Source organism: Ascaphus truei, chromosome 3, assembly GCF_040206685.1.
Source record: "Ascaphus truei isolate aAscTru1 chromosome 3, aAscTru1.hap1, whole genome shotgun sequence".
NCBI classification, from domain to species: Eukaryota; Metazoa; Chordata; class Amphibia; order Anura; family Ascaphidae; genus Ascaphus; species Ascaphus truei.
Window position 1 is genome coordinate 192935009 of NC_134485.1, and position 23328 is coordinate 192958336.

The window sequence follows — 23328 nt, forward strand, 5'->3', positions numbered from 1 at the left end:
TGCAGCCAATCCTTGCTACTGATTCCTGTGTGCTATAAATACCCTGCAGTTCCCTTCCTGCTTTGCTGAGCATAACTCCTTGCAGCCTTGAACTCCTACTGTACGTCTGTTGTGCCTTGCTCCTTGTCCTGTGGTTTCTTGCAGTTAACCCTTCGTGTACCGACCCGGCTTGTCTTTGGAATTCTCTCTGGTTTTTGACCCCGGCTTACCCTCGACTCTACTGATCTCTCCAACCCCAGACCACGGCTATTCGGACATCTACTATTCTGACCTCTCTAACCCCAGACCACGGCTATACGGACATCTACTATTCTGACCTCTCCAACCCCAGACCACGGATATACTGACTGATTATTCTGAACTCTATACTCCAAGACCTCTGCAAGTATCGACTAACCCATTTCCTCCAACCCAGACCCGGCTACGTTTGACAATCCGCATGCCAGGCACGCTTCTGCTGCTGTGGGTGCGTGGTTTCTACTTCCCCACCTCAGTACCGTGGTCCTGTCTTGCTTGTGGGCAGTGCAAGCATTACAGGCACAAAAGTTGGGACTTAGACTCCGACAGGCAGGCTTTTCTGGCTTTAAATCAAAGCCGGTTGCTCTACTATTCGCGCAGAAGCAACTTTCAAAAGCCCGTCCGCGCTCTTACTACAATCTGATTGGGTCACAAATTCTTATAGTATTCACAAAACTCAGCAGCCAATCAACGCGTGGGAAAATTCCCAAGCAACCAATCAGAGCCAAACCAGCGGTAAATCTGAAGTAGCTAAGGGACATGCTCAAGCTTGCCACCTTTCTTTCCTACTTATCGGTTAGATCAAGGACATACTTGAAAACGAGAGGTAACTCAATGTATTACTTACTGGTAAAACATTTGATAAATAAAATAAAATTAATGAGTGGGATCACAACAGCCTCTTGAAACAAGCTGCATATTCAAAACACACACACACACACACACACACACACACGAAAGAAAACATTAGGAGACATTACAAAGAAAAAATATGATGTTTAATTCTTGAATAGAATCTCAATGTCATTGCTTTGTGGTGGTGTAAGATAATTCAGAGTAGATGCCCTCTCGGGTCCCGATTATAGATGCTGTGAAGAGGTCTTTCTGTGCTGGAGAAGTTCAAGTCGTTTGAATGGAGCTGCACGCCTCTCTGTCACGGGAAAGACATCTTCACAGCATATTGAATAGGAGCCTCTGTTCCTAAAGTGACACAATGCTTCAATAAATTAAGGAAGCCATATTTCCCCTCCAGATGGAGCCATGTTCACTTTTGACTTTTCACAAAGTCTTCTCCCTTCTTAATGGAGCCCTTCAACTCTGCCATGGCTTCTGCCACCAGTTTCTCTTCAAATGCAGACAGCTTCCCAAGGCCCAGGTTCTTCTCAATGCCGTTTTTCTATTAGAGAGAAGATTCATTATAAAATGAAATAACAGTCAATAGCTTTGCTGGCACTGTATATAGGCTCCTAGTTTAATGCAACGGATTAATCAGACTTGACACAGTGTTCTATATGAACTATATTTTGGAGGGGGCTCCACCAGCATCCTGTAGAGATGGAGTCCAAAAAGGAAACCGGTGCACCGCTGAAAAATGTAACTTGGACAGAAGAGCTCTTTGATAAAGCGCCCCGTGGGCGAAACATGTTAGAGGATCTGTCAGGACTCTACCTGTATGTTCAACTAATAAATACTTTTCAAATGGTCATTTCTGTCCAAGTTACATTTTTCAGCTGTGCACCGGGTTCCTGCTTGGACTCCATCCCTACTGATTGCCTGCCTGGGACAAGGCGGTACGGTGTACTCTGCAGGATACATTTGCCTTACTGAAGCCGTCGGGAGTCGCAGTGTAACGCGAGTAAAAGCTGCAACAAAATCATTGTGCTTTATTTGCAAAGCCAGTTGCTTTTTCTGCTTCTATCTTTGGCAATGTTTAAATATACACCCCCTTGCCGCCGTTATTGGCGGGTCGGTCGGGGGTGTCTCATGACACACACCAGACAAAGATTTAAAGTGTTTATTTCTAAAGAGCACAGCCATTGTCCAGCTTTAAATTCAACTGCAAAGTTTTTTGAGCACCGGATTTGTGGATTACTTAGTAGCCCATTACCACATATCCACCAGCATCCTGGATCGAGAGGGAAGAAACAAACTGAAGGGATGATACATATTTCTCCAGTAAGTACCACATTTGAACGAATGGGTTTTATTGTTTTTTTTTTTTTTTAACACTATTCCTAGAAATAAAACAAATCATGAAAACGTAGAATACATCTTAGAATGACTTCCGAGTACAGTAACACACACACACACACTACATTGAGTAGTATTGGAATAAGCACCTACGGTAGTTTGTGGTCCTTGAGCCTTAAGGTAGATAAAGCTATTGCTATATAATACACATCCAATAATGTGATATTTTTAGATCATGTCGGCATGACTGAAATTCCTGGGTGGGTGCTGCTACAATATTTATGCAGAGCTGAAAAACTTCAATACCAACTTGGGCAATCACAACAGTTGGCAGTAAGTAGATCTGATAGCTGGCCAAGATCAATTAATTGATTATCCTCAAATATTAGTCAAGTGCCTCTGAGACACTTCAGCCCATATTCACTAATGGGTGATAAGCTTTAGGATGTCTTAGCTCCCAATCATTTGAATGGGAGTTAGGACATGCTAAAGAATAGCACCCTTTAGTGAACATGTACCTTAGGTCTGACATTTATCTTACCACCAAGTATGAGAATGCTGTCCAACTTAGATATTGATGCCATATCAAAATGTTCACAGTTCTTGAGTAAATAAACATTCATTCAATGATTAGACATTGCATGGAAAGGGGGAGCAAAAAAAACTGCACCAGTTATATACCAAAAAAAAAACCAACAAAAAAGTCACAGGATATTTTTTGGTTTGATGAATTCAGTGCACTTTTTTTTGCAGCCGGGAGACTAATCCAAAACGGCTGTAGTGTACAAAGTTGATGTGCGTTTTTAGTAGCAGGTTCTACATACCCCCAGCAGGAGTGGAGTGGAGAAGTACGGGCTCTCGGTTTCTTCAGATCTGACAAACGAGCACTCAATAACACCCTCCTTCCCATTCATGGCGTCCAGGAGAGAGAAGACAAAGCGAGCACCAGCATACGCCATGGAGAGGGTGGCAGATCCTGCAAAGTGACAGCACAGAGAGGATACCCGATTACAAGACATGCTGGGCTTCACAGATACAAAGGGGAAAAAAAACATAACTACTTCAGTGTATTAGAAATTGTTTTTTTATTTTAAAGGAGGAGGCAAGTCTTCAAGGATATAAATTTATATACAGGATTTTCAGCATAGCAAGATCGGGAAATACTTTCCTCCAAAGCTACTGCTGTTAGAACAGTGTTTTTAATTATGACCAGATTACATGGCAAGCCACATTTAAAACATGAAACCCTCAGGAACAAAATGGAACCTGATTGACTTTTCCATTTAGTGTGACAAGTAATATTCTCTACAAAGCGGTGTTGGGCAGAACTGATTGGCCTTCATTGGATGGCAACAGACCTGCCCCTGCTTTAGCTTTGACGACCTCAGTCCCAGCATCCTGAATTCGAGGAATAAGAGCGTCCAGCTGCTCTTGAGTGAACTCCATTTTTGGGGTGCTCTGTGTATGAAATCAAAGGAAACATGCGAGCAGGATATTACAGAAGGATCCAGCATGAGGTCATGGTGGAAAATAAATTAAAGTTAGAAGCCCACTTAAGAGCTGTCATTAGACTATCCTAAAATAGACAGTCAAACCATTTAATGGGCCCAGCGCCTAGTATGCTGTACTGGGTTGATATTTTGTTCCCATTATTTGTTGTATTAAACATCTGCTCTAAACCTTACAACTGATCGGAAATAAAAACAAATTTAATTTTAAAAAAAGTGTCAGATTTAGTAACATTTTAACCGAAGTTACAATTTCCCAGTTCTGTAATACAGTTCCAAAGTGTGGGGAAACCGTTTCAAGCGAGCAGAATCCTGCCTTGTGCTGCCAACACAACATAGACAAACACATTTCTCAAAATGCAGGTCTCCTCTAGGACATGTCACAATAAATGAAGAATTGCATTGTGAACGTGTGAGTGGAGCTCTACGTTGTACCTCTGTCCTAGAGAGCTCCAGTTCTGTAATAGCCACGAAGAGGCGAGCAGTTACATGCTATATAAGTCAATCTGAACTGTACGTGCACTATGGACACAAAAGGGATCTGCTTCTTCAGTCTTTGCTTGCAGTGCTATGGCTTTGAAACTGTAAGCCATTAAATAGCTCTGTATATTAAAGACTGTTTCCTAGTCCAACATACCCATAGATTAATTATAGTTAAAGAAAAATATAGTCTATCTGCAGTATTCAAAACAAACCATTCCAGTTTAGTGTAATATGGGACATCTGTTTTTACCTTAATCTATGTAGTTAAGAGCAATGTGTTGCAGACTGTATGGTATGGAGGAGTAAAAGTTTATTTTCTAAGCGTCTGATCTGTGAATTTAAGGCCGCAATTTAAAATAACAACTTACCTGGGAAATCACCGGTATGATTGTTTTGCCTGCATGGCCGCCAATCACAGGAATATTGACACGTGCGGGGTCCAGTCCCTGAACAAATGAAAATACCAGTATGAACACACTTCCAAACTGCTCAAGCAACTGAGACACGGAATACATGCGATACACAGCTTCTACTACATGTTGTACACTGGGTGTTTGTAATAAGTCTCATGTAAAAGCCATAGTGACTAAGCAAGTCAGCTTCATCTGCAGGCGATCTTTATTGGGCCGGTCATTGGTAGATTGAAGGCTAATTCGCCATCTGTTCCATTCTTTGACATTCACCCATCCACAATCCCGCTCAAAAGTGAACGTTAGTCCATTTTTTTTTTACGACAGGATTTGAACCAGGGGTTCCTCAAGAACTGATCGGAGCTTCGGAAAGCTCCCAGGTTTTCAAGATACTTACTGATTTAGGTGAAAGTGCAATTTTTTTTTTTTTTTTTTTTTTTTTTTTAAGATGGCACCAACGGTTATTCAACAGGAATTGGTCCGTGGTTTGGCAGCCATTATGTTCCCCATCGACAGTCGGAGAACACCTGCACCAAAAACCCAAGTATTTCTGGAAGAGAGGGTCCATGGAGCCGAAGAGCGATTCATCTTTGGAGGACCCCTTGGTTCAAATACGAAGAGAGAAAGACTGCTTGTCTACATTTGATGTATTTTTTTTTTAACCAGTATGCCATCTTCCAATTCTCTCAAAGTAGCACAACAAAAAGCAAAATATAATTAGTTCTGCAGGACAGTAGTGGTGGATGTACCCATTGCTCATCTATCTAGTTCTAAAGCAGTTGGGATAAGCAGACTCATCCAGCGATACACGTACCTTGAGCTCAGCGACAAAGGTGTTGGCTCTTACGATGTCCAAGGTAGTAACGCCAAAAATGCGGTTGGGGTTGTAAACACCATGCTTCTTAAACACTTCAGAGGTGATGGGGATAGTTGAATTTACCTACATAAAAGGATGCATAACAGTAAGCGTGTATTACATACACTGTGCATCTCATGGACATTCTGGGTCACTTGAGATTACATCCCTTCATAGTCAAACTTCTGAGAAGTGAGTGATTTTGCCTAGGATTACCAACTGTTCTGTGTATGATTCCAAAGTATTGCTTTATGTAATCCAAATCTCCTGTGCTCCGATACAGGGACACATTATTGTATTGTATGTCTTTATTTATATAGCGCCAAAAGTGTACTCAGGGCTTCACAAAAAATACAGTACAGGGAATTTTAAAAATACAATAAGTGCAGCAAAAATCAGACAAATGGGAAAGGAAATCCCTGCCCCGAAGAGCTTACAATCTAAGAGGTCTGAGGGGAAACTTACAGAGACAGCAGGTGAGGGAATAAGTGCTGTAGATGGGTGTTAAATGAAAAGGTTAACACCATTTACAGGGGAAGAGATGGCAGGGAGGCGTAGGTGAGATCAGGTGTGTATGTCTGGCTTCAGGCTTAGGGGAGATCCCCAGCAGCAGGAAGGAGTAGATAGAGGGTATGAATAGAGGATTTGTGAATACAAATAGTTGTATTGTGCAATACAAGATGCTACGGCATTGATATTTCCGTCCAACACTTAATTAAATAGGTTTCATGAACAAACTGGGTACTAACAGCTTTTCTGTTCTCCGGCAACCTCAATTCAGCAATTAAAAAGAATACGTTGAAGGTCTGCTCATCAATAAAAGAATAGTTAAGTTGATACACATTAAGCAGGTGCCATGATAGCAAGGAGACACATAGGTAGCTTGTATGGCATATGAGCAAGGTTCTGAAGTCACCCTTTCCCTGTAACTACTCTATACTCCATGCATCGTGTGCAGTGTAACAGAACTTGCCACACTCTAGGAATGAACAGCATTCAATGGCAAAGATAAAAGTGCACCTTCAGTATCAGAGCAAAACGTACACCCAGCATGGCACTTCTGTCCGAAAGGTAGAGAAGGAGCTGGGCACAAATGTAATCAATTCTGGCACGGAATGCTAAATAATATAAACACCTGACATGAACCTGCTTTTAGGAGGCTTCACAGACACAGCGAAAAGCCCGGCCCACTCACCGGGTTGGCGATGACACAGATGATGGCTTCTGGGCAGTGCTTCGCACAAGCTTCAGTCAGGTTGTACACAATGGTGGCATTTGTGTTGAACAGATCATCACGAGTCATACCTGTAAACAGGATATACATTATTTTTTTGTTTTAAAAAACAGGAGCATGAGACAATGGGGGGGGGGGGGGGTGGAGAGAAGAAAGAATGATCTGCTCCTTACAAACACAAACCCACAAGCTATTTTACACAACAGAAGAGGGGTAAACACAAACTGAAGCAAATTGAACTCTGCATGTCTAATATTGCTCTATTGGTTTGCTCCACCGCAAGAGCATCATTAATACTAAAGCCATTTTGATTCAGTGTCCATCTAACCTTTGATGGAAGCAACAACATACACGCACCATTACAGGCATACCCCGCATTAACGTACGCAATGGGACCGGAGCATGTATGTAAAGCGAAAATGTACTTAAAGTGAAGCACTACCCTATTCCCACTTATCGATGCATGTACTGTACTGCAATCGTCCTATACGTGCATAACTGATGTAAATAATGCATTTGTAACAGGCTCTATAGTCTCCCCGCTTGCGCACAGCTTTGGTACAGGTAGGGAGTCGGTATTGCTGTTCAGGATGTGCTGACAGGCGCATGCGCGAGCTGCCGTTTGCCTATTGGGCGATATGTACTTACTCGCGAGTGCACTTAAAGTGAGTGTCCTTAAACCGGGGTATGCCTGTACTTGGTGGCCAATGCCTTTCATTTTGCGAGTGGAGTTTTTAAATAAGGCTGGTATACAGACCGCAGTAAATGGCGTGGAGCTACTCAACTGCTCTGTTCAACCAACGGTAAATGGGTTATCGCGAATTATTTTTCTCTTCCCAAGCCAGCTGTCGCACAGAGATAGGCAACACAACATTCCTAGCTTGCAATCATATCTATACAGATGCCCAACTTATATCACACTCATTCAGTGTTGCTTTCTGCCCAGAAAGCCTTTGATTGGGAGCATTGAAAGGGAGGGAGGGTGAGGTCAGCATATCAAGCCATTCAAACCCCTTTCGAACAATCCCAAAACACACAGGTTATAGCACAAAACATACCTGGTTTTCTGGGGACGCCGGCCGGGATAACAACAACATCGCAATCTTTCAGACTCTCTGGCAACTGCTCTGGTCCCAGGTAACCTTTGAAACAAAAACACTTGCTGCTTACCTAGTAACCTGGATATTTTTAGTCCCCGATATTGATCACATGGCACCTCCAGACAATAGAACGCCTTCATGTGGCATGATGTCAATTTATATTTACCCCTTCGCTGCAAGGGGGTTAAAAATGTGTGGACTCCCCTTTACGGGAATGCTGCGGTTTTAAATGTTCTACTACATAGAGACAGTACATTGACCCCCATGGAAAATCATATCCATCTTTCCACAGTATAGCCAAAAATCTCTAGTGAAACATGATCCAATTAGGGGAAAAATTCCTTCAACTCCAATAATGGTAATCAGATGGAACATTCTTCCCATGTTTACATATTTGGTATATATCCCGTATACCTTTTCCTGAAGATATCTAGTGCGTCTGCCATCAATGTCTCCATAATGAATTCCACATTTTAACTGCGCTTACTGTCAGGAACACTTTCCTTTGTTGCTGTCTGTGTAATTAACTAGCAGTTTTGCACTATGATGTTTTTTTCTGTTTACTTCACATATGCCACGTAACATCGTGCTGTGGATTCTGGAAGTACAAGATTGAACATACCTTTTCTTGCCATTCCATCCAATTGGACTTTATACAGACCCATTTTTGACTTTTTAGTCGCCGGTTTGTATTGGTTGTTTTCTGTAATTCACCGGCTGTGTTTTGGGTCAGTTATTCTCGGCAGCCTTGCCTTATTAATTTTAAGGTTTTAGTGTAAATTGTTGCACAATTGTTTATTTATTTTTGGATTATATAATTCACTGATTATTTTAGCTTGTAGCGCTAATCACACCATATTTTTTTCCTTCTAATAGTACAGAACTATTTTTTTTTTTTTTTTTTAAAACCCACGTAGGATATTGCTTGAACTACAGCTTTAATGCAAGATAACATCTACGGCCTCGGAACATGGTATGGCAGACCGCGCGGGTGCGTCCGCACGCTGAGCGAACAGACTGCCTTAAGGCAGTGTTCGCTTTCATGCGGCGTGCAGGCGCAGGGAAGCAGGAGGCGCGCGTTTCGTGATAAATAAGTTATACTTATTTCTCAACGCGACAGACAGGTCACGTGAGTGGTTCACCCAATGAGGGCGATCCAGCTCTGTGACATCACTAGTAACGCCCCCCACGGCCCGTCTGGTATGGCCAGGGAAAGCACCTGCTCACTGACCAGCCTCCGCACGGGCTGCGGCACCATGTCCGCAGCCTTATTTGTCTTTGCAGCTACTGCATGAGATTAGGCACTATTGCTAAGCCTGCTGTCTACGAGCACTCCAAGATACTTAATCAAGGACCTACATTTTACCACATTTAATTTGCAAGTCGCCCTGTTTATTCTTACTTCTTCTTATTCTTCCCAAATGCATAACCTTACATTTATCTGTATTAAACCTCATCTGCTATTTACCTGCCCAAGTTTCCAGTCTATCCAAGTCCTTCTGGAGAGAAATGACATCCAGCTATAATTTTACTATCTTACACAATTTAGTGTCATCAGCAAAGCTGGAGACTTTGTTCTCTATGTCAACCTCAAGGTCATTAATCCTTAAGAAATCCATGCATACTGTTACCAATAACTTTGTTTTCTATTCGGTATTCCTGAATATTATCTCGTCTTTAACCTTCAAATAGTTTCCCCCCTATAAATGTTAGTCTTACAGGTCTGTAATTCCCTGGTTGTAATCGAGCTCTCTTTTTAAATATAGGCACCAAATCTGCTTTACGCCAATCTTGTGGTACCGAGCCTGTGGAAATGGAGTCCTGGAATATTAAATAATGGTTTGGCAATTACGGAATTTAGCTCCTTAAGAACCATTGGGTGTATGACATCGGGGCCAGATGCCTTATTTACCTTAATTTTATCAAGCCACCATCGCACTACTTGTTAACCAATTGTTAATTAATACTGAGTTTGTGGTTTCCTCCAATATTTTTGAAATTCGCTATCTTTGGGAAATACAGAGACAGAACGTATTTCATGCCTTCTCCCCAACAATGTGCCTGTCCATTTCACACAGAAAGTCTCCTCTAGTCGCTTTTCTAATCTTTGTTAAGGTACTTTAAGAATGTTATGTTGCTCTTCCTTTCTATTACAATCCTTACATTTTCGCTAATCAGGTTACATTCCTTATAATTCTGATATGATGCCTCTGTCCCTTCTGACTATGAATTGCCTGCCTATTCCTTTTCATTTAATTTCCCCCCCTACCTGTTTATTTAGTCATATTGGTTTAGACTGGTTTCTGTTATCCGTGTATACCCTTGAGTAATACATACAAGTACTTATCTAACAATGTTATAAAGACTGCCAATGTATCGTCCACATTTTCTTACAAAAATGTCATTCCAGTTTATTCCCTGTAGATTATTTCTTAGTTTATTAAAATCTACCTTTCTAAAATTATGAGTATTGAACCCATATATGGTTTTTGATAATGTATTTCAAAATGAGACCATGTAATGGTCCGTTTCCCAAATGTTTAGACTTGATTTGTTGTTATTTCCTCTACATTGATATACCAAATCCAGTATTGCCCCCTTCCTGGTTAGTTCCCCAATAATTTAGGTCATGTAATAACTGGTTACCTTTAGTTGTAATGCTAATCTCGTTGCTCCAGTCTGTCCACATGATTAAAAATTCCCTATTATGAAAAATTCCCAATTTTGCTTCCTTTCACCATTTACAAAAGTATTTCAACTTCCTCAATTTGAGATATTTAGTGGGTTATAGCATATCCCTACAAACATTTTCTTTGTAGATTTAGCTCCTCTGCTAATTTCTATTCACAAGGTCTCTACATTTTCATCAATCCCTTCATAAACATCTTCCCTTATAATAGGATTTAGATCCGGTTTAATATACATCATCTCTCTCAGATCTCCCATATCTATATACCACCTCCGCTTCTATTTGCTCGATCCCTCCGAAAAAGGGAATAACCCTCTAATTTAACTGCCCAGTCATCAGGAAGAGGCAGCATAGACTCCACCCCCACACGTCCAAGTACAGTCGATCCTAGTCTGCGGGCTGGACAGACTGACCCGGCAGGCTACATGTAGTACGGGCCTTGGATAGACTAGGATAGCCCTAGTCTAGTTCATTACTTGCTCGTCTTCTTCCCACCCGCCTCCTAGTTTATAGTGGAAAGAGGAATCGTTGTGTTCAAGAGTGTTTTACCTGTGACCTTGGCACGAGTCTCGATGTGGCTCAAATCTGCAGCTACACCCGGTGTGTGAGCGATATCATATAGAGCAAGATTGCTAATCAAGGGGCTGTTCTTCAGCAGGAGGGAGAGAGGCTGCCCGATTCCCCCGGAGGCTCCAAGCACTGCCACCCTGGCATTGTTCTGAGGGAACAACAATACGTTTAGTAACAACGGTGGACCAAGAAGATCACAGAGCACCAAAAAGTTAAAGTTCCAGTGTAGTTTGCCAAGAGAGATTCAAATAACTTACAGCAACATTACAGTATTTAATTTGCACGAAATAAAAAGCTTGAAAGTTTTTGCAATATGCATCTAATGTTTGGTGAGACTGTTTCACTCCTGCAAGATCTGTTGCTGGTTTGCAAAATAATTATAGTGCCATAATTAGAAAAGTATAATCAGATATATACTCAGGGGGGAGGGAGAGGGGGGGGGGAGGAGAGAGAAACATTAATTTTTTACTACATTAAAGCAAGTCAATTACAAGTTGTAAAGGTTTGTGCTTTTCTTTCATCCAATACGTTTCACCGTCCTTTTAAAGCATGTCCCGACACTCTGTTCCCTTTCATCCTAAGAGGAACTTCACCATTAAAACGGACGGTCACCATAAAGACACTGGGAGGAGGAGAAATAAACACACACACAAGATTGGCACCTCTATGGTGCCGGGCTCAGTAGCTGCCTGCAAGCCCATGCAAAGATCGCGATACGTGACAACATTTTTGCAAAGACAAGAATCTTGTCTTTGCTAGTGGCGATGGAGCGCTGGTCACGCTGGCGGTTCAGCCAATGAGGGCGAACCAGCTGCGTGACCTCATGCCTGTGCACCTGCCACGCCCCGTTGCAATCTTGTCTTCCCCTTGTATCTCAGCCACAGACTGCGCCTTTCACACATGGGCGCGCGGCCAGGCGTATGCGTAGCAGCTGATAATAGGCCGTAGCCTAAGAATAGAGGGGGGGGGGGATTCATTAGGTGGATGAAACTTGGGGGGGGGGGGAGGGGGAGAGACTACAGCTGGATGAGAGATGTTGAGTTGACAAATTCTTGATTATCCTCATTTCCGTCTGAGAATGTTTTGTTATTGTTTTTTGTGCACAATTAATTTGACCTAGGTTTTGTGCTCTGCAAAGTGTTGCCGACACTTGGCAGGAAGTTGTTAAACCACTGTCTTCAGGATAATGCCGGATAGATATAGACTTACAATAATGACAAGCCATTCTGTGAGCAGTGTAGATGGGCCTGACACGGATTGAGGTACTGTAACAGGACACATCCATACTGCAGCTCATGACTTAAAGGACAAAGCTATTAATAAGCTAGACAAAGTTTAACTATTCAACATGGAAAGAGAAGGAATATTTTTATTTTTAATCGTGTGTGTAATCTATACAAATTCCTTCCAATGAAGAAACAGGGTGGATGAAGGATGCCACACTGTTAGATTTCCCTCTCTCTTGTGAAACTATTTAAATAAAATCATTCAGTTTGACGGCCTGAAGCAGCCATGGAGTTAAATAATTACTGCTGTGGGATGTATAGGACTGCACCGTACTGTACTGTATTACTTTTGATGCCAAGGTTACATCATGGCAGTTATGCAATTCTCATGTATCCTATAATACTTTACCAAATAATAATAATATCATGTCGCTAAACAGGTTTAGCAGATTTATTGGATCTGGAGCAAACATTACTGTGTAGGACATGCAACATAAAATGCATGAGCCTTTAGAACCAAATAAAGTGGCTGTGACAGGGTCTTTCCCTGGTTTAAAAAAGGCAGGACACAGCCGGTCTGTAGCTGATGAGTCCAGCAGGAAGCTGGTTAATTGCAGCTAGAGGCAATTAGCCAGTCTCCACCTGGTTCAAGCAGGTTTAAATGTCTGCTGCACAAACTGTATGGGGCTCTTGAGCAGAGAGGGACCGTGCAACAAGAAGACATTCCCGGGAACATATCTCTCTAGCATTGAGGACGGTGGTTCTTTTTCTGTACCATGTTGTCTGTGGTGTATTAAAGGATTTCTTTATCTAGTACCCAGCTGTAGCCCCTATTTTTGCCCTTCGCATTGCACGGCTGTGCTGCATTTCTTCCCCACCAGAGGGTGCAACCCACTGACACAACCCAGACCCGGTGTGACTTAAAGAGCTCCCTGCTTACTTTGGGGTCAGAGGGTGATAAGAGGCCTAGCCTCCCAACCATGCAGATAGGGACTGGGAAATGTGAATGGGCCCTTACAAAGGGAAGACCTGTTTTGCATGCCGACATGAAGCTGTACTGTTTAAAGGCACGGACTAAACAAAAGCCAATCTTTATTTCCCCTTAAATACATCTCCCTGGTTACACCTCTGCGCGTTTCTTACAGTGCCAATGACCGTATTTGGTTGAAATGCCGTTACCTCAGCGTCTGCTACGCTGTAAATGTTATGTTGGAATAATACTGCAAAAGTCAAATAATGTGCATAATAGACCAAAGGACTTCTAAAATGCATCACAAAGGGCCGTGCCATTTTAGCCAAGTGTAGACATCAGTGTTCGCTGGCGGAAATAAAACAGACATACTTTGGCTGTAGAATGAAAGGTTATCGATGTTCTGCTGCTGTATCGGAGGTATGTTGCGACATGATAGCTCATTTATCAATGGCCATGGGTGGTAAAGAGCACTATTCGTTCACACTTGACATGTTTGGAAATGGGTCTAACAGGATTGAAAGTATTAGTCAGCACCTGCACTAGTGAGATTAAAATAGCAGCAAACATTTTATTTCAGTAGACGACAAGAAGGGTGTGGGTGACTGTCTTACAGTATGATTAGAGGTCCCCAGCAAAAATCACTTTGTACGCAACAGTGTATTACTGGGGATCCTTATTGGGGGGCTGATTGAAAAACAAAAAGGTCCACAGCACAAAGCACCTAAACAGTTGCTGCAAAATGTTGTAGTTTTCAAACTCAAATCCCTGCATTCCTTTGACAATATGGACGATAAAAAAATGAAAAAAATAATTGTGTAGTTCAGAAAACGCTTTGAAGAGCATAGTAAGCATAGTATACGTGACACGGGTGAATGACCAGTCAGTCGTTTTCATTCTGTGCTAGGCCTGTGTAGCAAACTCCATTTCCGAGTCTTACGCCCAACTTTCAAAATGTACAGAGTGCTATAATCATTCAAGTCAAGATTTCCTGATCCAAATACAATACATCTATCTACCTTGGGCTGCTGAAGCACAGGGAGGTGAAATTACGCAGATCACAATGAACCAATGCTGAAAACCAAGGTCATTTGGGTCACAGAAAAATCACTTAAACCAGCACTGCATGTTTCAACAGACTGCTAATCATTTACCAAAGGTTTGTGTGTAGCCGGTGTGCAAAATCTGTTCACTATAGTAGGGTTATTACAGCAAACAGTTTAGTTCATGAAATCAATATAGATTTACGGTGGCAGCCACGCACTCTTCGCCTAGGACCTACAGTGCAGCACGATCTACCAGACACTGCTGATAGTTAACCACAGTGGCAACGCCTTAATTAGCCCTTGTACAGAATGGAAAAAAAAAAAAATATCAACTTCTCTATCTACAGCAGAGCGAGCTGTGGCACCAGGATCAGGTGACGGCTGGGAAAGCTAAGGCATGGCATGGCTCCATCCCCATGCCGCTGACCTTTCTTGGTAGGGATATTGCTGCTTACAGTGAAGGATAGGAATGCGAGCAATGACCACTGATGCAGTGTCTTTTAGCCAGGGACCTTCTGACAGGACTTGTGGTTTATAACCCTCTTCTCAGAAGCAGGATCTGGTTAGGGGACAACTACTAATCCAATAATAAGTGTGCATTCAGATTTGCCAATGCGTCCATAAGCCTAAAAATCAGATGTAGCTGGGGGATCCCAGGTAACAGGACTGAGCACAGCTAGGATAAAGCAGTTTGTTGGCCCATGCTCTGTTAATATGTTTTTAACTGCTTTACATAAACATATGAGTTTAGTGACTTAGAGGGCGCCAGGAACTTTTATAGTACAACTGTCATTTATCCATGTCCCCAAACACAGATACCCTTTATCCATATTTTGACACGTTGCAGTGTATTTTACATCAGACATACATTAATACTATTCTTCGATCAGCGCCCTTGTGTAACATTTGAATGCAGGTACAAATCTTCCTTTACCGTGATAAGATCCGGCCCCCTGCCCTAATAGTTAAGGAACCTCATTTAAAATTATAAATGTTCCCCCGTTTTTTTTTGTTTTTTTTTTTTAATGCCTCACCTAATTCATGCAATTCTTGTTATATTGCCCCATTGCCTCATCTGAATTTGGCCGAAGAGGTGGAATAGTGCCCTCTGCCATTTATATCTACTGACACCAGAGGCCTTTAGCAGCTGCTCTTAACACCACTGTATAAATTCACTAATGCCTACTCGTATACAGATGCATATTTATTCATGCTGCTAGAATTGCAATACGTTATTGTGTGTACATGGGTGCTACATCCCTACTTGATACAGGACATCTATGCAAGGGACACTAACTCGAAAAACCATGACTTTCTAATTTAAATGGAGTGGTATTGGGTCACTAATAAGTGATTCCAGATTTGGCAATAGGACACACGTTTTACTCCTTAACATATTGTACTGCAAACCCAAATCTTGGGTGCTGTTCATAGGGTTATTGTTAAGGACTTTGCCAAATAGTTTATTTTCCTTGTATAGCACTGACAGTGTATGCAGCGCTGTACATTAGAATTATATCATTTTGTTGCCGGCATGGGATATAACATGATTTGCCCAAGGTCACAAGGCGCTGACACCAGGATTTCAACCAGGCTCCCCTGCTTCCAACTCCATGTCTTAAATCATGGAGCGATCCTTCAGCTAAATATCAATGGCTGCTTGTCCCATTCGCCATTAAATGACTTCCGAAGCTCGTTGTCAAAAGATGCAGAATGAGCTCATCAATAGAAAAGGGGATTAGTACCCATTCCTACAATAAGTGCCTACCAATTATAGCTCTGTACAACAAAAGGTGCAATAACAGGAACAGGAAATAGCCAAACAGGAAATGGGTTGCCTTTTATCTGGTAGTGAATGAAGAAATGGGTTCATGTACGATCATAGTGAAATTACAGTGCTGGGCAGCTTGCAGATGCAAGACAGAAGCTTGCCATGGGCATAAAGCATCTAAACTATTTGTTGTTCCGGTTTGGCAGTGTTCTACATTCATGACCTTAAAAGTTGATCTTCATATGACTTTCATACCTTAAAATTCACAGCCCGTTAACAGTCGCAGTTTCTTTGGCACATTACTATGCATTACATGTGCATCCAGCAATACCACCCAACACTACTGGTTTATATTAAAATTGGGAGGCGGCAAACAGGATTGCCGCTCTAGGATATTCCAGTATTTTTCCAACCGAGGTTCCTAGTAACCCTTAAGCCCCATGGGCATCCCTAAAGGGCTCCCTGCAATTTGAAAATTGTACCAAAATACAGAAGAAGAACTTACAATGCATCTGATCACAAAGTTACCATTAGGCCACGGGCATGGTCAGCGCTGCTGCTTGGCACTGAGCCCCTGCAGCCGCAATGAGAGTGGCTTTAGCAGGGGCTCGCGCACGCAAGCGTAAGCCTTAGAATTTTTTTAAATTCAAGCGCTCAAGGGAGCGCAGGGCCGGTCACGTGAGCGGTTCGCCCAATGATGGCGAACCAGCTCCGTGACATCACAGCCCCTCCCCCCTCCCCGACGGCACGTGGTCTAAGGCCAGGGAAAGCACCCGCTTTCCCTCAGCCTCAGCCCGGCACAATTCACCATGGACGCAGCCTTAGAGAGGGTCGGTGTTCCCAACAATGCATCTGATCTCAGCCGCGCTATCATGGTAGGGATTCCGCAGAAGTTCACAATATAATTACAGGGTTCCTGAACACCTTTTATTAAACATTTTTAAAAAAATAATAATAATATTATTTACATGGATTAACAGTGACAAAAGTATCAATAGCTGCATTTTTATTTTGTGAACCTTTAGTCACAATACTGAAAAGTAGGATGTGTGGTCATCCCTAGTTTTCCCTGATTTTATTTTAAACTGTATTTTATTCCTTAAAATACCCAACACAAACCCTAAATTAATATGGCTGCCACGGCCATCTCACTTGGTAACATTAGTAGACTTCAGAGAACCTTATCTGCAAATATTAAAAAGTTAAAACTTTTTTCCTGATGAGATCCTTTGGCTGGGATTCCTAAACTCCAATATTGCAGCACAATCCCATATTACCTACCCCCACACCTCCAATGACAGCTAAGCCGGGTGTGCACTGTGAAACCCCAGACCAGAGCTTCGTTGACCTTTGTAATCTGCATGTAAAACAGCTCAGTGCTGCCTGCTGGAGTGGTGAACATTAGAATACACAGTAGGCATCTACTAGAGCAGGGGTGAGCAAACTTCTCCCCCTTCGTCCCCATCTGCACTCCCTGGGAACCTGCTTGCGCCCTCTCCTTACCATGTCCCCGGTGTCAAATGACGCTGCGGGGTCATGTGATGTCATGTCGACCCTGCGACAGCATTTGATGCCACGTCGCTAGAGACAAAGTAAGGCCGCGTTTATAGTGCTTGCAACAAGACCGACGATGTCACCCATCACTAGAGTTGCACTTTAGTTTTGGGCGACGTCGCTTGCTGCAAGACCAGCAACGTCATAAAAAAAGGGGCGGCAGAGGCACGGAGAAGCTCCCGATTGGTCGCAACCCCCATGGCGCAGCACTGCAGGCCACAGATCGGCAAGTACAAGCGCGTGTCACAACGCTCAGCTGCGCGTGCAATCAACATGGACGTGGCCTCATGCTTCAGACTTACATTCCACTGCAGATGAAATAAAAGCATGTGAATAAAGAGCTTTTATTGACTTGGTGTAGTGTTTGAGGTTTTCTTGCAATTTTCAAATTATATTCTTGACTTGATAGGATGCAGTTTGTGAGGATAGAGTTATGGTCAGTGTTTTATTTTAATAGTGGCTATCAAGGACAGTATAAATGTATTTGATCATCACTACTCACTTTGGAATTTATGTTCATTTAGTGTCTTACACATTTTAGTAGTGTTATTTGCACTTGCTTCTTCTCTATTTTTATTTTAATAATATAGTTTAGTAATGCCGCCCCCACCCCCCCCAATCAGAACAGACAGATTGAAAAACAGAGATTATAAGCAGTCAGACATTGTGAAAGAACAAGAGGGAGGAGCCAACCTGAAGGACAAGGATTGGCACAAGCAGCAGTCCAACTATTGTTAGAAATGGAAAGAAATATATTTTGAACTCTCCCTACTTTGGACACCCCTCCCTGGGTAATTCCGCAACCTAAGGCACAAAATAACTGAGCCCTTAGAACCAGCCTCTCAAACATGATCTGCAGACTGAATGACACACACTAGCGCTGCATACAGAGATCAGCAGACTGAATGACACACACTCGCGCTGCATACAGAGCGAGATCAGCAGACTGAATGACACACACTAGCGCTGCATACAGAGCGAGATCTGCAGACTGGATGACACACACTAGCGCTGCATACAGAGCGAGATCTGCAGACTGAATGACACACACTAGCGCTGCATACAGAGCGAGATCTGCAGACTGAATGACACACACTCGCGCTGCATACAGAGCGAGATCTGCAGACTGAATGACGCACACTCGCGCTGCATACAGAGCGAGATCTGCAGACTGAATGACACACACTCGCGCTGCATACAGAGCGAGATCTGCAGACTGAATGACGCACACTCGCGCTGCATACAGAGCGAGATCTGCAGACTGAATGACACACACTCGCGCTGCATACAGAGCGAGATCTGCAGACTGAATGACACACACTAGCGCTGCATACAGAGCAAGATCTGCAGACAATGACACACTAGCGCTGCATACAGAGCGAGATCTGCAGACTGAATGACACACACTAGCGCTGCATACAGAGCGAGATCTGCAGACTGAATGACACACACTCGCGCTGCATACAGAGCGAGATCAGCAGACTGAATGACACACACTCGCGCTGCATACAGAGCGAGATCAGCAGACTGAATGACACACACTAGCGCTGCATACAGAGCGAGATCTGCAGACTGAATGACACACACTCGCGCTGCATACAGAGCGAGATCTGCAGACTGAATGACGCACACTCGCGCTGCATACAGAGCGAGATCTGCAGACTGAATGACACACACTCGCGCTGCATACAGAGCGAGATCTGCAGACTGAATGACACACTAGCGCTGCATACAGAGCAAGATCTGCAGACAATGACACACTAGCGCTGCATACAGAGCGAGATCTGCAGACTGAATGACACACACTAGCGCTGCATACAGAGCGAGATCTGCAGACTGAATGACGCACACTAGCGCTGCATACAGAGATCTGCAGACTGAATGACACACACTAGCGCTGCATACACAGAGATCTGCAGACTGAATGACACACACTAGCGCTGCATACAGAGCGAGATCTGCAGACTGAATGACACACACTAGCGCTGCATACAGAGCGAGATCTGCAGACTGAATGACACACACTCGCGCTGCATACAGAGCGAGATCAGCAGACTGAATGACACACACTCGCGCTGCATACAGAGCGAGATCAGCAGACTGAATGACACACACTAGCGCTGCATACAGAGCGAGATCTGCAGACTGAATGACACACACTCGCGCTGCATACAGAGCGAGATCTGCAGACTGAATGACGCACACTCGCGCTGCATACAGAGCGAGATCTGCAGACTGAATGACACACACTCGCGCTGCATACAGAGCGAGATCTGCAGACTGAATGACACACACTAGCGCTGCATACAGAGCAAGATCTGCAGACAATGACACACTAGCGCTGCATACAGAGCGAGATCTGCAGACTGAATGACACACACTAGCGCTGCATACAGAGCGAGATCTGCAGACTGAATGACGCACACTAGCGCTGCATACAGAGATCTGCAGACTGAATGACACACACTAGCGCTGCATACAGAGATCTGCAGACTGAATGACACACACTAGCGCTGCATACACAGAGATCTGCAGACTGAATGACACACACTAGCGCTGCATACAGAGCGAGATCTGCAGACTGAATGACACACACTAGCGCTGCATACAGAGCGAGATCTGCAGACTGAATGACACACACTAGCGCTGCATACAGAGCGAGATCTGCAGACAATGACACACACTAGCGCTGCATACAGAGAGAGATCTGCAGACTGAATGACACACACTAGCGCTGCATACAGAGCGAGATCTGCAGACAATGACACACACTAGCGCTGCATACAGAGCGAGATCTGCAGACTGAATGACACACACTAGCGCTGCATACAGAGCGAGATCTGCAGACTGAATGACACACACTAGCGCTGCATACAGAGCGAGATCTGCAGACTGAATGACACACACTAGCGCTGCATACAGAGATCTGCAGACTGAATGACACACACTAGCGCTGCATACAGAGATCTGCAGACTGAATGAAGCACACTAGCGCTGCATACAGAGATCTGCAGACTGAATGACGCACACTAGCGCTGCATACAGAGATCTACAGACTGAATGACGCACACTAGCGCTGCATACAGAGATCTGCAGACTGAATGACACACACTAGCGCTGCATACAGAGATCTGCAGACTGAATGACACACACTAGCGCTGCATACAGAGATCTGCAGACTGAATGACACACACTAGCGCTGCATACAGAGATCTGCAGACAATGACACACAATAGCGCTGCATACAGAGAGATCTGCAGACAATGACACACACTAGCGCTGCATACAGAGTGATCTGCAGACAATGACACACACTAGCGCTGCATACAGAGAGATCTGCAGACAATGACACACACTAGCAGTGCATACAGAGAGATCTGCAGACAATGACACACACTAGCAGTGCATACAGAGAGATCTGCAGACAATGACACACACTAGCACTGGATACAGAGAGATCTGCCGACTGAATGACACACACTAGCGCTGCATACAGAGAGATCTGCCGACTGAATGACACACACTAGCGCTGCATACAGAGAGATCTGCAGACTGAATGACACACACTAGCGCTGCATACAGAGAGATCTGCAGACTGAATGACACACACTAGCGCTGCATACAGAGCGAGATCTGCAGACTGAATGACACACTAGCGCTGCATACAGAGCAAGATCTGCAGACTGAATGACGCACACTAGCGCTGCATACAGAGATCTGCAGACTGAATGACGCACACTAGCGCTGCATACAGAGATCTGCAAACTGAATGACACACACTAGCGCTGCATACAGAGATCTGCAGACTGAATGACACACACTAGCGCTGCATACAGAGATCTGCAGACTGAATGACACACACTAGCGCTGCATACAGAGATCTGCAGACTGAATGACACACTAGCGCTGCATACAGAGATCTGCAGACTGAATGACACACACTAGCGCTGCATACAGAGATCTGCAGACTGAATGACACACACTAGCGCTGCATACAGAGATCTGCAGACAATGACACACAATAGCGCTGCATACAGAGATCTGCAGACTGAATGACACACACTAGCGCTGCATACAGAGCGAGATCTGCAGACTGAATGACACACACTAGCGCTGCATACAGAGCGAGATCTGCAGACTGAATGACACACACTAGCGCTGCATACAGAGCGAGATCAGCAGACTGAATGACACACACTAGCGCTGCATACAGAGCGAGATCTGCAGACTGAATGACACACACTAGTGCTGCATACAGAGCGAGATCTGCAGACTGAATGACACACACTAGCGCTGCATACAGAGAGAGATCTGCAGACTGAATGACACACACTAGCGCTGCATACAGAGCGAGATCTGCAGACTGAATGACACACACTAGCGCTGCATACAGAGATCTGTAGTCTGAATGACACACACTAGCGCTGCATACAGAGCGAGATCTGCAGACTGAATGACACACACTAGCGCTGCATACAGAGATCTGCAGACTGAATGACACACACTAGCGCTGCATACAGAGCGAGATCTGCAGACTGAATGACACACACTAGCGCTGCATACAGAGCGAGATCTGCAGACTGAATGACACACACTAGTGCTGCATACAGAGCGAGATCTGCAGACTGAATGACACACACTAGCGCTGCATACAGAGAGAGATCTGCAGACTGAATGACACACACTAGCGCTGCATACAGAGCGAGATCTGCAGACTGAATGACACACACTAGCGCTGCATACAGAGCGAGATCTGCAGACTGAATGACACACACTCGCGCTGCATACAGAGCGAGATCTGCAGACTGAATGACACACACTAGCGCTGCATACAGAGATCTGCAGTCTGAATGACACACACTAGCGCTGCATACAGAGATCTACATACATGATGTCGATTCACATTAAGTGCTGCCATTGGGCAGTTTAGATTCTCTTTGCATCAGCAACTGTTATATGTACATTACTTTACATGCCGCCATATTAAACTCCCTTGCGTATTTAGTGCATGTTAAGTTCATTTACTTTAGCTGTGAGCGTTTTGCTTCGTATATTCATTTTTAATATACTTCTGCATAATTATTTGCTGTGTGTTAGTATATTGTCCTGTACAATAATAACGTGCCCTTCACACAGCATATTGAAAGTAGCACTAACACATTGAATAATAAATTCCCTGATCTGAATAAATGACCGTACGTTGCACATTGATAAAAACGCTATGTACACTAATCCCCTGTTCAATACATCAGTATATTGCACTGCAGACCGCTCCGGCAGTTAGCCGGTTATATCCCCGGTTCATTCGCTCCGGTACCTGCGCGGTGGTGGAGAGCTCGCGGCTGAGCGCGCGGGCGGCGGCGGGTCTGGCGAGGCGCGAGAACATGTTGATAGTGGCGCGAGGGGAATTCACGAGCTCTGCCGGTGCCGAGTGACTCCAACGACCTCCACCAGTAAAGACACCAGCGGACGGAAGGTGCGTGCCGCGTCGCCGCCTACGCTGTCAAACGTCAATTCCAACTCCAGCCCACCAATCAAATTTACGCAGAGATGAATGTAATGCGCATGCGTCATATTTTTTTCCTACCTTAAAAATAAAAAACTTTACTTAACAGTGAGGTGTGTGTGTGTGTGTGTGTGTGTGTGTGTGTGTGTGTGTGTGTGTGTGTGTGTGTGTGTGTGTGTGTGTGTGTGTGTGTGTGT

At 43.9% G+C, this 23328-nt stretch overlaps 1 protein-coding gene across 1 annotated transcript; it reads right to left on the reverse strand.

Moving 5' to 3' along the window:
• Positions 1–994: 994 nt before the first annotated feature.
• On the reverse strand, positions 995–23113 carry MDH2 (malate dehydrogenase 2). Its single transcript, XM_075589844.1, has 9 exons — positions 22943–23113; positions 11038–11206; positions 7758–7841; positions 6661–6770; positions 5424–5549; positions 4568–4645; positions 3567–3666; positions 3033–3184; positions 995–1414 (listed from the first exon to the last, which is right to left on the reverse strand). The coding sequence occupies exons 1-9, from the start codon at positions 23009–23011 to the stop codon at positions 1283–1285; spliced, it is 1020 nt and encodes a 339-aa protein (XP_075445959.1). The 5' UTR covers positions 23012–23113; the 3' UTR covers positions 995–1282.
• Between the last annotated feature and the right edge of the window lie 215 nt (positions 23114–23328).